The 16,032-nt window shown below is 42.5% G+C and overlaps 1 protein-coding gene across 4 annotated transcripts in view; it reads left to right on the top strand.

Moving 5' to 3' along the window:
• ARHGAP26 (Rho GTPase activating protein 26) overlaps positions 1-16,032 on the top strand; it is a 563,256-nt gene that overhangs the window by 471,684 nt on the left and 75,540 nt on the right. For all 4 annotated transcript variants that reach the window (XM_088838588.1, XM_088838587.1, XM_088838586.1 and 1 more), the window contains exon 20: positions 8,139-8,292. In XM_088838588.1, the coding sequence (XP_088694714.1) occupies positions 8,139-8,292 (154 nt within the window). The remainder of the gene's footprint in view (positions 1-8,138; positions 8,293-16,032) is intronic.

The following is a 16,032-nucleotide window of genomic DNA, read 5'->3' as shown; positions in this document are numbered from 1 at the left end:
CAGTGCCATCTCTACCTGCTACCAGCTCTGCAACCTGGAGCTCATTACTTTTCATTTATGAACCTCCATTTGCTCATCTGTAAAATCGATCGCTAATAATAACTTAGAGAGTAATCTCCATGATTAAGTGAGCCAGTGCATGGAACATACTTGACAGCAAGCCTAGTACATAGTAAGCACCTGGTAAATGTTAGCTCTGATTATGGTGATTACCTTCAGGAGGCCTGCTTTATGTTTGACTGAGAAAATATTCCCTCTCTGCAGCCTGCAGATTCCGAAGGAGAGGCCCATACGTGAGAGTAATGCAGAGTCTCCCTGGCCCAGAGAGAGCCCGTTCAATGCTAGAGTGCCAGTGCATCAGCAGTCATGCGTGGGTTGTGCAGCCCTGGTGGGTCTGGGGATGGATTCTTGGGTTTTGTTTTACATGGATCTTATTAAATAGCTGCTGAGATTATAGCTCTGATTAATTCTCTTAGTTCAGTTAATTCATCCTGGACCCTCTCCCAGACAGGCCCAGGGAGAGGTTGAGAATTCAGCTCATGTACTTCGCACGTGTGTCTCCCTTGCTGAAAAATAACTGGGACTCTGTACCATTCAGAGGTTTACGTAATGCCTCTTGGAGCTGTCAAACCTGCGGCATGTGTCTTTTCACTGGTAGCCTCTGCAGATCCTGGACACTCTGGACACACCTGTTTGTTTTGGCCAACAGCATGTTTATCCACAGGAATTCCTATTGTCACATAGACTGTAAGGTGTAATGTGGCTCTTGTCTTAATTGTGTGTGGTTACCACGTGTGACTGAGACCTGCATAGTTGATGTGGCCCTTAGAAAGTGATGCCGTGGAAAGCTAATGGCAGGAAAAAAATTAAAAAGAACATATTCCAGGCTGCCAGCTCTGGCATTATCACTATATGAGCAAAACAGGTATCACAGCATTAGGCATTATGTTATCCTACTTTGTTAAAAGAAAAAAAATATTTTATGTAAGTACTTACTTCTGCATATAGAAAAACAACTGGACTTTTATGCACCAGAATATATCTGGAGTATTTGTATGCCTTTCTGTACTTTTAAAATAGAAATGCATATTTATTATGTATTAACTAATTTTTAAGTTATTAAAAACACTCTATTCATACATTTCATTTACTATCTCAACCCATTTTGCAATGAGTTATGGTATAAAAATAAGTAACTGTATCAGTTTCTTCTTTTCCCATAAGTAGTGGGAAAGACAGAGAAGGCAATGGCATCCTACTCCGGTATCTTGCCTGGAAAATCCCATGGATAGAGAAGCCTGGTGGGCCGCAGTCCATGGGGTCGCTAAGAGTCAGACACGACTGAGCGACTTCACTTTCACTTTTCACTTTCATGCATTAGAGGAAGAAATGGCAACCCACTCCAGTGTTCTTGCTTGGAGAATCCCAGGGCCGGGGAAACCTGGTGAACTGCCGTCTATGGCGTCACACAGAGTCGGACACAACTGAAGCGACTTAGCAGCAGCAGCAGTGGGAAAGAAGAAACTGTATTGTCAGTAACACATCAGCAGTCTGTGTGTGGGCTTTCTCAGTTATTGGGGAACCATAGATTAGAGGAAGTGTCCCTCCTCAAAAGTAAGTTCTCAGGGAGGAAAGAAGGCTATGTTGTGAGTAGCAAAGTGTCTCTTTAACTCTGAATATTCAAGTCCCTGTTCAGCCGTTAATTAGAGGTGCATTCCTAAAATGTGGTTTTTGAAATGTTGTTTCAGGAGCGAGCAGGCTTCCCTGTGGTACCTCGGCATCTCATTCCTGTGAATCTCTTCGATCTGGGACCAGCCACAATGACTTCCCCATTCTCTCATGAAACCCATTTTCACTGGCATTCTTTCACTTTGCAAAGCAGAAGGTTATTATGGGCACCACGGGGAGAGTATGTCAGCCAGTCTATAGGGGACCAAGATCAGTGGTGGTTTTGCTGAAGACAACTTGCCAGAAATTGTGATTGCATGTCCTGTGTCTGTGGTCCAGGCAACATTGACATTTTTCACTTGTCACCTCCCTGTTTAATACAACATTGCCCAAACTGTGTTTTAAGATTATTTTTAAAACATTGTCCAAACTGTTTTCATGTGCTCAAACGTGTTGCCCAAACTGTTTCCTAAGATTATTTTTATCATAGGGACTGAGATTGGGTCAGCAAGCTTGTAATCAGACCAGCTCAGATTTTAGTGGGGCTTGGCATGCCACCCTTATCAGGAGCAAAAGCTACAGGGGAGAAAAATTACTTTGGAAAGTCTTGATTCCAAGCTTCCTGTGTACTTGGGTGTTTCCCAGAGATGGCAAACTCCAAAATTGCTGTGCACTCATCATTTTTTATTGCAAAATTCATTAAGCTGCCTTGCTATTATCATCCTATCTTGTCAAGATGATACATTACAGGCTTCATTGCAAAACTTTAACAAGTGGAAGAAAGTACACCTCTCGTTCCAACACGGCCCAGGAAAGCCTCTGGGCGTTTGCTTCTGCCTTAGTGTTTTTGGTGTAATGCCCTGGGTCTTTGCAGAACCTCCATCTGGCGACTCCCTTTTCTCCCTGTTTGATCATGTGCAGAGACAGTTCCCTCCTTTGGGTTCTGTGAGGCATCGTGAGGCGCTATTACAGATCAGTCATCTTACCTCTTCTTTCTGACAGCTAGTCCAAGACCTCATGGAAAGCTGAAATACCAGCCTGTATGGTGACATGCTGTTGTGCATGGTGGGAAAGCTCCCTTAAAGTGTTATCGGACGTCTGTGTTTCCTGTTGACCCTTCAGCTCTGAGTATTCAGTGGGCCAGACGTGTTCAGGCCTGCCAAGCCAGGCGAATTTGGCTGGGCTCTGAGTGTGTGTTCCTTGTCTCACCTCTGGGTTCTGTGATCAGCAGAGACCCTGCCTCTTGTATGTGGTGCGCATGTCATCAGTGTGAGCGGGAGTCACTTGATAAATATGGCAAGTGAAGGAGCTGAGCTCCAAAATTTCCATGGCAACCCCCAAAAGAAGTACAATATCACCAAAATTATTCTGTGGCTTGCTTTTTTTAGTTGCAGTGATTTGGTGGCATACTCATGTTTTTCCGCTCCTGATTTGTACAGAAAACAGAGACTCTGCCCACTGTAACGAGTACTTTGGTTTCAAGGACATTAGTGATCCCTGCCTGAAACACCTGAAAAATTAAGTCACACAAAACTGCCTCCTTGTGTGCTAGCAGAACACATCCTGGTAGTTAGGGTTCCCTTATTTATGTTTATTTATGTCAAGACCATTGTAGAGCCTTAATCTCTACTGTGCATGACCTGGGCACCAGGAGTGTATGAACTAACCTTGACCTCACTGGCCATTGTTGTGGCTGCTTGATGTAGTCTGTGTGGACAGACATGGCCCTGCCCTTGAGTAGTGTGCATTTTTAAGGCACAGATCCACATCCAGTTTGTCACTCCTCAGGGAACACGTGTTAATGAAAGCATCCAACACGTTACCTGTGCACATTTGCAATTGTTTGAGCTTTTGTTTTACCATTTCTTTGTCTCTGGGCTCTTCTTTCCTGTGAGTAATAAGAAAAGGGATTCTTGTTGACAAATAAGCAAGCGTTCTCACTGCCTTCAACCAGTTCAGGAAAATTCCTGCATTGTGGGGATTCTTTCTGTTTTGGTCATTTGATCTTGTTGATTTGATTCATAGCTGGTTGCTGTTTTCCTTTCTTCAGCCCACTAGCCTGTAATTCTTTTTTTTCAGCAATATAATTGCCATCAGTCCTTCTTATACCTTCTGATGTGGATGCCAGAGCTCGTTTGACTCATCAGTGACTCAAAAAAGTCCAGCTCTGATATTTGAATGATTTGGTTAATTTTTTTAAAAAGTCTTTATTAGGCTGCTTGTTCTCATGTTTTTCTGTCAGAAGCAAGTGTCCATTTGCCCACTTGACAGAAGTCCTCCTGTTTTGAGGGACATTACTGAATCATTTGCTCTTTTTTTCCCTTAATTGTTGTGGTATAGTTTTCCTTAACCACTAAACATTTGATTTGCTGTTGATTTTACTCCCCACTCAGTCTCTGCAATAATCACCTTCCTATTCATCCTCAGAAAGGATTGGCAGCATTTCAGCTTAGACGTCTGTCCTCTTAGAAGCTCTGTCTTATTATGTGAGGTCTCCTGTCAAAGAAAATTGTAGTGTTCCTGTAGTCAGAGAGTGCCAGGTTTCTCGGGTCTCCATATCATGTAATCCATGGGGGATGTCAGTAAAGAGTTTGCCTCTTGGGATGCATATTTGTCTATCTTGGCTGCAAAACTGTGAAATATTATGATTAAGTTTTTGGCATTTTCTTCTTGGACAAAGAATCCCTTTCCCTGATTTTTTGCTTTTGTTGTTGTTTTATTATAGATCCACAACATGTGACAGGTCCTAGTTACCTAAATATAAGTCAAAATATAATCTCAAAAAGAATTTATTGTTTTAAGAAATAATTCTATGTCCTCTGGTAAATGAATCCTTCCTCAAGCACAGTTAGGGTATAGCCACCTGTTTTATTCTATAAACTGCTGTTCCAAGGAAGGTTGAGTCCTTGTTATCTATCCATACCCTCACTCTCTTATGGGTTTATGGGAGTTTTGGATTAACACACAATACTATACATAAAATAGATCAACAAAGACCTACTGTATCGTACAGGGAACTCTACTCAGTACTCTGCAATAACCTACATGGGAAAAGAATGGGAAAGAAAGAGTAGATATATTCTTTTTGAATAGATATATTCAAACTGAATCACTTTGTCATACACCTGAAACTAACAATGTTGTAAATCAGCTATACCCCAAAATAAAATTTTTTAAAAATAAAAATAATTAAAACCAAAATTATCATTGTTCCACATGCTGCAGCCTTCCTCGTTAGCTCATGGGAGAGACCCAGTCTAGAATACTGTAGTGGGAGCTAGGTTCTTAAAACTTTGACCTAAATCCATTTTTTAGAAACAAATCTTTTTTATGAGCATTAGGGTTCTGATAAAATATTTTATAAAGCAAAGCATCTCCTGTGACTTTTTTCAGTTGTGATTTCAAAATGTTGTCTGTCCCGTGCCCAATCCTAGGTTGCTTGTAGTCTGCTGAGAAAGTAGACATATGAACCAGTCAGTACTCTAATATTCATCTGATTAAAATACCAGTGATTAGTGTCAGAGTCTGCTGTCTGGGGGCTGGGTTCGGTATTCAGGAGGAACTCAATAAATATTTATTGAATAAGTGAAAATTAAAAAATGTTTCATTTTAGATACTCTGTTTTCTGGTGAATAGTAAGATAGGAAAATAATGTCCTGATAATATTTTAGAAAAGCTAATATTCTTTTAGCAAGGCATTATTTTAATTCATAGAATTATACCCCTCTCATGGACAAGTTGGAAAAGGCAGTGGCAACCCACTCCAGTACTCTTGCCTGGAAAATCCCATGGATGGAGGAGCCTGGTGGGCTGCAGTCCATGGGGTCTTGAAGAGTCGAACACAATTGAGCGACTTCACTTTCACTTTTCACTTTCACACATTGGAGAAGGAAATGGCAACCCACTCCAGTGTTCTTGCCTGGAGAATCCCAGGGACGGCGGAGCCTGGTGGGCTGCCGTCTGTGGGGTCGTACAGAGTTGGACACGACTGAAGCGACTTAGCAGCAGCAGTAGCAGCGTGAACAAGTAAATATAATCACAGAGAAATATGAGCTATAGTTATTCTCTTCTATTTCCTATGAATTCAGATAATTATGTCCTACATACTTAGCCTCAAACCAGAGTTAATAGAACTCTTCATCTCTCCTCTCAGGAAGCAGAACACACATCCTTTGCGCCCCAGAGAAGTATCATCCTTACTCCCTGTGGAGTGGAGGTAGTCTTGGGCTCCTCATACTGTTTCAGGAGTCTTGATGCAGGGATTTTGTGCAAAGGAAAATTTTACTTACTTATGAACTGATTCATACTGATAAATGGCATATCCATTCTCTCAATGATCCCCTAATTATGTAATTTTGGAGTTGTTTTTCTTCCTGGTAGCATGCTCCCATTTGCAGGCCCTATTAGTCCTCCCACATCTTGGCTCGATGTAACTCTTGATTTCTCTTTCTTTGTTGTTTCTCTTTGGAACTCAAGCTTTTGAAATATGAATTGTTCTAAACCTCAGGAATCAACTTAATAATCTATTTTTTTACAAAATCTAATTAGAGTTCAAGGATATCCCATAAGCTTCATGGGTTTTTTTGACTCAGAATTCTGAGAGGCTTCAACATGACCTTGAGAAAATTTGCCAAGGTGCTAGGTATTGTTGGTGTATATGTGTGCATTTGTATGTTTATATATTTGTGTAACTAATGTGAATATTACTCTAACATCATTTCATAAGCTTATTTTTATATACATGAGTAGTACAAAGGAAGAGCATTTTTTATCATAATACCACCACCCCACCTCCATTTGCCTAAAGAGACCTGAGTTCAAATGTTGACCTCTAAACTACCATGTAAGTGAGCCTAGTCTTTCTTCCTAGGGATATAGTATACCTCTGGCTCATTTCAGAAAGATCCAGTGAGGATTAATCCAGATATGATATTTCTTGATACATGAATCGATTGGATTGCCCAAAACATCAGTTGATTCCAATATGGTGTATCTGTAAGGAATGTGGAACAAGAAAGACATTCCATGTCTCTGATGTCTTGCTCCTGCACTATTGCCCATGCCATTTGTCTAAATCATTCAAAATGTTTTCTTCGGCACATGGTTCCAAGTTTTTAAAGATGGGAAGAAACAGAAAGTTCTTTTCTTTGAGCAATGTTCTGAAGTTTACAAAACGCATTCTGGCATATGATCCCATTTGATCCTCATGACAGCTCCCCAAGCTGTGCAAGGCATTTTTCATGCTCCCCATTGTATAGCTGCATTAACCAAGAAACAGAGAGCCAATGAATATTGCCTGACTCTACATACCAAGTCAGGAGTGTGGTCTTGAAGGGAACTCAGGGTTTCTCCCCTCTGACTTTGTAATATTCTCTAAGCACTAATATGACTGCTTAGAACATAGACTCAGATTTGTATATGTAGACTACTCTGTAGTCCTTACAGATCTGTTAGTCAAAAAACTAACTGGAAGCTCCGCATCAAATACTTGGAGCTAGAGGCAACCCAGAAGGGTCTGGCTGGGGAGTGATCAGGGGGTTAGATTGCAGAGCCATAAGGAAGTGGATGGCTAAAGAGTAAATATTTTATAGTGTGGTACCATAGGGTCAGAGGTAGGACATGGCTTGGGCAAGTAAGGCAGTGTTGGGGCAGGAGTTTTAGAATAAAGGGTGAATGTCACAGAAGCCAAAAGGATATGACTGACTGCAAGGGGGCTTTGAAGGTTCTCTCTGTTCTGACCATCTGCCAGTCTAAAGAAGACACAACTTATGGTGTGGTGGTTGAGCCACTCTTAGGAAAAGGTTTGTCATGTGAAAGAGAAGATATGTCCTGTCAAGCGGAGGAATGAGTTTTGCTCTAAAGTTTCACATCACCCGTTACTCTCAGGTTCTTCCTTTCCCACTTGTAATTTTTATTTTTTTTAAAAAATTTTCATTTATGTATTTATTTTTGGCTGTGCTGGGCCTTTGTCTCGGTCTTTGTTGCTGTTTGTGGGTTTTGTCTGGTTGCAGCGATCCAGGGCTGCTCTCTAGTTGTGGTGAGCAGGCTTCTCGTTGTGGCGGCTTCTCTTGTTGCAAAACATGGGCTCTAGGCACACTGGCTTCAGTGGTTGCAGCGTGCGGACTCAGTAGTTGCAGCTCACAGGCTCTAGAGCACAGGCTCAGTAGTTGTGGCACACAGGCCCAGCTGCCCCTTGGCATGTAGAGTTGTCCTAGACTAGGGATCAAACCCATGTCCCCTACATTGGCAGGCAATTTCCCAACCACAGGATCCACGGGGATGTCCTTGCACTTGTGATTCTTATTTGTCCTGTAATTCTTCCCTATGTCCTTTTCCTAGTTTCATCAGCACCAGGGAGCTCCATGTAACCCCATTTTTTATAAACTTTTGGATAGGTAGGAACAGACTATCCCAATGGAATTGAATGGAATAATATTAATATGTGGTTTGTGGGTTTTTGTTCCCCCCAGAGGAACAAAGAAACAGCCTCATCAACTCCAGTTTGGAATCTGTCGTCTCTTCAAATGTGAACAGCATCCTCAATTCCAGCAGCAGCTTACAGCCCAACATGAACTCCAGTGACCCAGACCTGGATGTGCTCAAACCCACCCGGCCCAACTCACTGTAAGTATGACTTCCGGCTGCCGGCCACAGGGGGCCCTTACCAGCCATTCTACCCAGAATGTGCTCTCTGGCCCTGTCTGACTTTGAGCATTGTCCCATGAACCTAATGTAAACCTTCTCCCTCAACTTGAAAGCTTGGCTAAGTTTATTTCACATTTTTTAAGCATCATCATCTCAAAGGGGAATCACGATTCTTAACATACTGCTTCTTGGCCTTGGTGATGTTTGATCTACCATCCTGCTGAGATGGCTTTGGTGATGGCTCCTTGCCTGTGCTGGCTGCTGGGGCATGAAAAACTATTTCTTTTAGTTTTACAAACATCCGGGCACTGTAGTAGCTCAGTAGATTAGTAGCTACATTTGTTTCACTCATTTGTGTTGTCACAGTTTCCCTTCTCCCCAACTTTGTTGAGTATGTTCAGTGCTATCTGTCTCCACTGCCAGAGAGAATAGCTCCAGGAGCCCTTTGAGTCTTTAGCTCCTCAGACCTTAGCATGACCATGATCACAGAGCAGATGCTCTAAAAGAGAAGAACCTCTGTTGCTTCATTCTTGGGTGTTGAGCACCCACAGCTGAGACAGGCAATTTTGAGGCTGGTTGTCCAATCCTCCACAGAAACTAGATCTACTCTGCTTGGGCCAGAAAGTTCTCTTTTGTGGTTGCATCCCACATTACTTAGCTTGCTTCTTCAGACCACCCCATAAATCTTGTCCACTAGAGCCTTTGCAGAAAGAATGTGAGGCCATGACCAGAACAACTGGACCCTCCAGCCACAGTTGTATGAAACTCAGGAAGAGCAGAGTTGATTTTGCCTTTCTCTGGTGAAAATAGTTTGAGGTTCAGCCACAAATTGCCTTCAGGGCAGTCGTTTCTCTTGGTGAGACACCAGCATGTCAGAACCTTTTCCTACCCTTCTCCTTGCTGTGGTTGCACAATTACACACTGCCATTCTATCTCGCTAACCTATTTACAGACCCGCAAAATGGGTCGAACATTCTTTTTCCTTAGCAGAGACTAAGGGATACTAACGGTTGGAATGAAAAATGACTCTAAAATGGGTAAGAGGCGCTTAGAAAATGCAGCCACAGTGTAAGATGAAACTGTACATTGAGAAAATCAGGTCTCTTTTTAATTGTTGACAGCTTTAAATCCTATCTTGATATTCAAGAAGTTTAATTACTTACCTATTATGAGGTAGATGATGTGTTTGTATACCAAGAAGTATCCTCAAATGTTTAAAATAATGTAACTTGTTCAGCTTGTGGGCAGTGAGTCCCTTCTGGTTCTCCATGGCCAATGGAGCCTCCCTTCCTTGATGGATGGCTCCCTCAGGGACTCCTAACGCTGCTTTCCTAGACTTTAAGGAGATTCTGGTTCCTTTTCTTCCATTTTGTTTAAGCCACTGTACCTTGCAGTTGCTGAGGTTATTTGTTATTCAGCATGAGCGCGGTTGCTCAACACTCCCTGATTTTCACCAGCAGCACCAACTAGTGGTCTTTAAGCTCTGTTTTCAGCAGCTGGTGTCTGGGAGCCCCTGAGGCTTTGTTGAGTATAGTGTGTCCAAAGAGGCTGCTTCAACAGTTACATGAAAATGGGGGGTTATGTCTTTTAAACAGGTCATGGATGAGGGGGCTTGTGATCTTTTATTTTTTGGTGTCTAGATGTGATTTTTTTTTTGAGAACCCAATTATTTGTCATATGCTATGAAATGTACAAAAGTCATACTTTAAGTAAGCTAGATTTGTTTTATGTGAAATACTGGCTGTCACTTTACCTGCTTCATGCCATCCACGGGACACATGCCTACCTGCTATAGGTTTGGGGGCTTTCCCTATGAAGGGGGTATGAGACCAGGAACAGTCTCCTTGTTTGGTGGAGGATGGGAGGCTGGAATGTGGGTATGTTTCTTGCTGGGCTGTTATCTTCCATTCGAGGGAATAGCTAAGTGATACCTGGGAATCCTGAGCTCCGGGAAGGCTGCTCTTGAGGTAGAAGCAGTGCTGACACCGGAGTTTGCCTCAGCCCTGATGAGGGCCATGTCAGTGGCTCCATACTGAAACAGGTTCACCACCCATTTCTGAAACCCAGGGCCGGGAGAGGTTGTCACCCAGTTTGTGCCTGCCTGGTTTTTTCTGCCTGGGATTGGCCTGGATGGACCACACACAGACAGATTTGAGGTCTCCCCGGTGAACGCAAGCCGCAGCATTTCCCTGAGGCTGTGAATTCTGAGAGGTCTGAAGCGCTTTCTGCTGAGGTGCTTGGGCTCTGTCACAACCAGTCCAGACCACTTTGGTCTCAGCCCTGGACCCTTTCATTCTTTCCATGCTTGCTCACTTTGAGGTGCACCAGACTGCTTGAATGGGGAACACTTGATGATGCAGACAGATGAGGACACAAGACCAGATCAGGGTTGGGGGGTTACCACTACGTTGAGTGTAACTTAGGCATAAGGTGGGGAACCAGTCACCAGGAAACTGGTTTTTTTAATTTCATTCCGTTGTTTTTCATTGTTTTCATAATGACTGGGATGATCCTTCTGACCACATAATAATCATAATGAAAGAAACACATTTGTGACTCGGCATCTTTGGTGCTTCGGAGGCCATATTTTGTTGTCTCATTGGTAAATCTTTCCTAATTCTCCAAGGGGATGAGTGCCCTCTTGTTTGTGTGGACATAATGCTGAAGCTGGCATCAGAATCAGAGATGCTACCATTTCAGCCTTGCAGGGCAAGACTTTGGGGATCCTGTCTTTGGAAGGCCCTCAGCCATCTCTCCTAAAGATCAAAGAGCACTTTAGCTTGTCTAAAATGGTCGGTGAAGGTCACTGACCAAATTTGTGTTCAGACGTCTGCTGAGCTTCCTGTGGTAAAGGAGAAGGAGAGAATTCTGGGCCTCCCCAGAAGTTTATACTCTGGTTGAGGAGGAAAGACGGTGGTAAACGACATTGCTAAATGGGACTTAGAGCTCAGAAGTGCATATAGAGTTCAACAACTCTTAACTGGGTATTTGTTAGGTACACAAGCCAGTCTAGTGTTGGGAAAGGTGGAGCAGATGAAATGTGAGGTGGGCACTAGGAAAGATGATACGAATGGAAGGAAGAGCATTTCAGATAAGGAGATGAGGGAGGCAGAGGTGATCCAGGATGGAGAAAAACATTCTACAGAAATGTGTATTGAAGGAAGGGGAACTTAGTTGTCATCTCAGCATGACCACCAAAAAAAAAAAAATTGAACCAACCTTTAAGATCAGGTCACTTCACAACAAAATCCAGATTTCATGCTGGCTGGAACCACTAGACATACATACACACACAAATGAATTTAGACATAGACCTTACAACTTTCACAAAAATTAACTCAAAATTGATCATAGACCTAAGTGTAAAATGCAAAACTATAAAATTCTAGAACACAACATAGGAGAAAAACTTGGTGTCTTTGGGTTCGGCAGTGACTTTAAATATTGCACCAAAAGCATAATCCATGAAAGAAAAAATAGGTAAGCTGGACTTCATTTAGGCTAAAAGCTTCTGCTCTGCCAATGACATTATTAAGAAAATGAAAAGCCAAGCCACAGACTAGGAGAAAACATTTGCAAAATGCATATCTGATAAAGGACTAGTATGCTCAGTATTAAAGCAAGGATATATCATTCCACACTTATTAGAACGGCTAGCCTCCAAATCACTGACGTCAAATGCTGATGAGGATAAGGAGCAACAGAAGTCTCATGCGTTGCTAGTGGGAATGCAAACTGAGAAAGCCACTTTAAAAGGCAAGCTGATTACTTCTTATAAAACTAAACGCAGACTTATCACACAATACGATCAAGCGACCACACTCCTTGGTGTTTTTACTCAAATAAGTTGAAAACTTAACATTCACAACAAAATCCTGCCCATAAATATCAATAGCAGCTTTATTCGTAATTGCCAAGTTGGAAGCAACCAAATCATTCTTCAGCAAGTGAATGGATAACCAAACTATGATACATCCAAACAATGGAATATTATTTGATGTTCAGAGGAAATGAGCTATCAAGTCATTAAAAGACTTGGATGAACCATAAATGCATAAAGCCACTCTGAAAAGACCATAGTATGGTATGATACCAACTACATGACGTTTTGGAAAACAGAAAACTACAAAATCAGTAAAAAGATTAGAGGGCAGGAAGGACACAGGGTTTTTGTTAGGACAGTGATACTTTACTATACGATACTCCAAAAGTAGACATAAGACATTATGCCTTTTCAGAACTCATAAAACCCACAGAACAGAAAGAGTGGATCCTAATGTTAACTGTGGGCTTTAGTTGATAGTTAATAATAATGGTAATAATAATGTATCAAAATTGGTTCATCAGTAGCTATAAATGTACCACAGTAATGAAAGGTGTTAATAATAGAGGAAACTGAGAGAAAGAGGAGAGTTATATGAAAATTCTAAGATATTTTGAACAATTTTTTTATAAGCTTAAAACTGCTCTAAAAAATAGGCTATTAATAGATTTTTTGAAATCTAGATTTCCAGCTTCTTCTGAAAAGTTAAAAGATTTGACTACTTTAAATCCATATGTTTTCTGGTAACAGATGAAACTCTTTCGTCCCTAGCTTCTTATGGTCCCGATTCATTCCTTTCTGCCTCGGAGGCCTATGATAAATATGGCCCAAGAGTCTTTGCAGCTCCTCCCCTTAAGAGGTGGAGCTCTTGAACTTAGGCTGGCCTTTACCCTCTGACTTGATTTGACCATCATATGACTTCCACGCCAGGCCACAAGGCCCTGCAGCTTCCTGTCTCATCCTCTTGGAACCCAGTCACCACTCAAAAAAGCCCAGTCCAGCCTCCTTGAGGATGAAGGACTATTGAGAGAGAAGGCCTACAGTCCCAGATAAGCCCAGAACCCGGGCCACTAGTCAGCCAGTGCAGCCACAAGGGTGAGTCCAGGAAAGAACAACGGAAATGCTGCCCAATTAACTCACAGATTCGTGAGGAGTAATACATTGTGATTGTTTTAAGCTACTGAATTTGGGCCAGTTTTTTCAGCAAAGGTTAACTGACAGAAGTCAGAGTCATGAGCAATGGCCTTGGGATGGAGCTGGGCTGCCTGGGTCAGTAGGAGGGGATGGAAGGTTCTCACCCTGCCACAGTGGCATATGAAGACGAGCTTCCCATTTGCAGAATCTTATTTGAAAGAAAATGACTCATAAATGAGATTCTAAGAATTTAAGAAACAAAACCAAACCCATAGCTGATGGCAGAGGCAAAAAGAAAGATAGTTCTGTCACTGATATGGAAAGCAGGAAGACCTCGGTTTTAATCCTGGCACCCACATCAACTGGCCAATGCCCGTCCTTGGCCCTGAATGTGTCCCTGAATGCACCCATCACCCCACTCCCGATGGTGGACAGAGTGGGGTGAACTGTCCTAAGAACAGAGATCATTCGCTGGGTGCTTACAAAGGACAGCAGAAATTCATCTCTTTCTTTCCTAGTGACCGACAGAACTGGCCTCATGCCTCCACTTTTTTGGAAGATAGTGATTTTTAAGGAGGAAGTAAACAAATGCTGAGAAAGAAGTCAGGGGACGCCCCACTAGGGACTGAAGATACTGCAGTAATTCCCCCAAATTAAAACTGACCAAGGAAGTGCTTTTTTTCAGACCACTGGGGTAGGGATAGAGAGAAGGACGGGATGATTCCAGTAATGGAACAACCTAACCTGAGAGTTCTCCCTGCCTAAGTGGTCCCCACCCCTAAAAACTAGCTCACTGCCCAGTAGCCCCATAAATAAAACTAATTTTTCTTGTCCTTTCCGCTTAACACACACACACATGCATGTCCAAGTTATTTCTGGTGACCTAAAAGATGTGTGCATGCCAAATGCCTTCAATTTCTGCCAGAGTCAACCTCTCCAGTTTTAGTGGCCAGTGAGAGGCAAGAGAACAGTGCCTGGAATTCAGAGGATAAACACGGCCTGCTTCCAGGCCGAGTTGTTTCTCTGAAGCACTGTTGGCTCCTACTGAATTTGCTTCAGCTGCTCTCACATGAAACCTGGGAAAACCTCACCAAGAGAGATATCTCTAAAAGTTTACTTCTGTTTTACTTATTCAGTCAACATTCACTCAACAAATATTGTTTGAACACTGACTGTGGGCCAGGTGTTGTTCTGAATCCTAAAGATAGGGTGATAAGAAATTGCATTGTTTATGCTGTCATGGATTTTATGTTCTAGAAAGGTAATATCAGAATCTCAAATAGCAAATGTTGAAAAGTTCTGTGGAGAAAATTAACATAGAGAAAAGCAGGTGTGGATTTGGAGGGGAAGGAAGCAAGTTACTTTAGTACTTTCTGCCTCAGTTTCTTCATCTGTAAAATAGGGTGATCATACCCTCCATGAAAAGGTTTTGTGACGTTTAAACGCGTTCATCTTTTGTTGTGTCATTTACGTGTTCGGCACTATGAATGGCAATTATCAGTAATTCATCAGGGGTCCTTTTCAACACCATCCTTCCTGTCCCTTTATTCCCCCATCTCTGGTGTGTGTTATTCAGGTGCAGAGAGATGTCCCAGGCTATTCTGACCATTCTCCACACCGGCCTCCTGTCTTGATGGCCTGGAGCTGTCAGGTCAGTCTTTGAGTTACTAGTGAAAGAAGGAACTTCTACTGTAGAGGCAGTACTGCCCCAATTTAAACCTAGACCCACCAGGGTAGACAGGCCTGTTCCTAAAACATAGGAAACCTCCACACCCCACGGGGTACCTGATAAGCTGCATGCCTCACTGTTATTTATTGGGTCACTAAATAATAAATCACTAAATGAATAAGAGGCATTAGACAAGTGATAACTAATGGCATATTTTTTAAAAGTAATTTTACCATCTAAATGCTATTTTATGCCAAAAGAGTTACACCCAAACAGGCAGCTATGAGTTTGCTCCAGTGATCTTTATTTGTCATTCTTTGGAACGCAGGGATTTGAAAGAGGAAGTTTTTCTCTGTGGTTGAATCAGCTTTCTGTGGGAAGAGGATCTTTCCTGTTAGATTGAGGATATTTTTTCTCACCTGCCTCCAAGCATAAAAGATCTCTTCAGACAGTTTTGCATGAGAATTTGGCGGTGTTCCCCACCTTGCAGAATAGCTTGAAAGCAAAATGATTTTCACAAGGAATCCTTTTCCTTTTCTTGTTGCTCCTCACCACCCCCACAGTAGCTCCTGACTGCTCAATTGTGATCATCTCTTGGACAAGCTCTGAACCATCCCTCTTACATCTCAGGCTCCCGCGGCCACCATGGCCACCACTTTTCCAAGGCTAGGTTGGATACCTAGCCAGGTTCGGTTTGGTACCAGGCTGGGTTCCCTTGGCATTTTCAGAGATTGTCACTGATGTCACCCACATTCTTGTTTTCTGAGAGGCTTCCTGTCAGCTTTTCCCATTGCCCAGCCAAGATCTCACTTGGTCGAGGGTGGCGATCCTGCCTGGTGACCCATCCGGTTTTTATTGGATAAATGCGTTTGGTTATTAGCGGTTCTTCTTTTTTTTCCACAGAAAAAAATTGCTCAAGGCAGGCCTCTCTCTTCATGACCCACAGGATTTCTTTCCTAAGCACCAGGGCAGTCTGTGGGCTTGGATATCTCCAGCCGGTCGGCAGAGGGGGTATGGGAGGAGACGGGGACCAAACACCATTCCATGCTTAGTTGGCGTCCCTGACAGAGTGGAAATCAAAAAGGGAACAATG

The sequence above is a fragment of the Moschus berezovskii genome, chromosome 8 (genome assembly GCF_049115385.1).
Source record: "Moschus berezovskii isolate FMDL1 chromosome 8, NW_MosBer_1.0, whole genome shotgun sequence".
Lineage (NCBI taxonomy): Eukaryota > Metazoa > Chordata > Mammalia > Artiodactyla > Moschidae > Moschus > Moschus berezovskii.
Note: the sequence above shows the minus strand (reverse complement) of the source record. Positions and strands in the feature narration are given on the sequence as shown.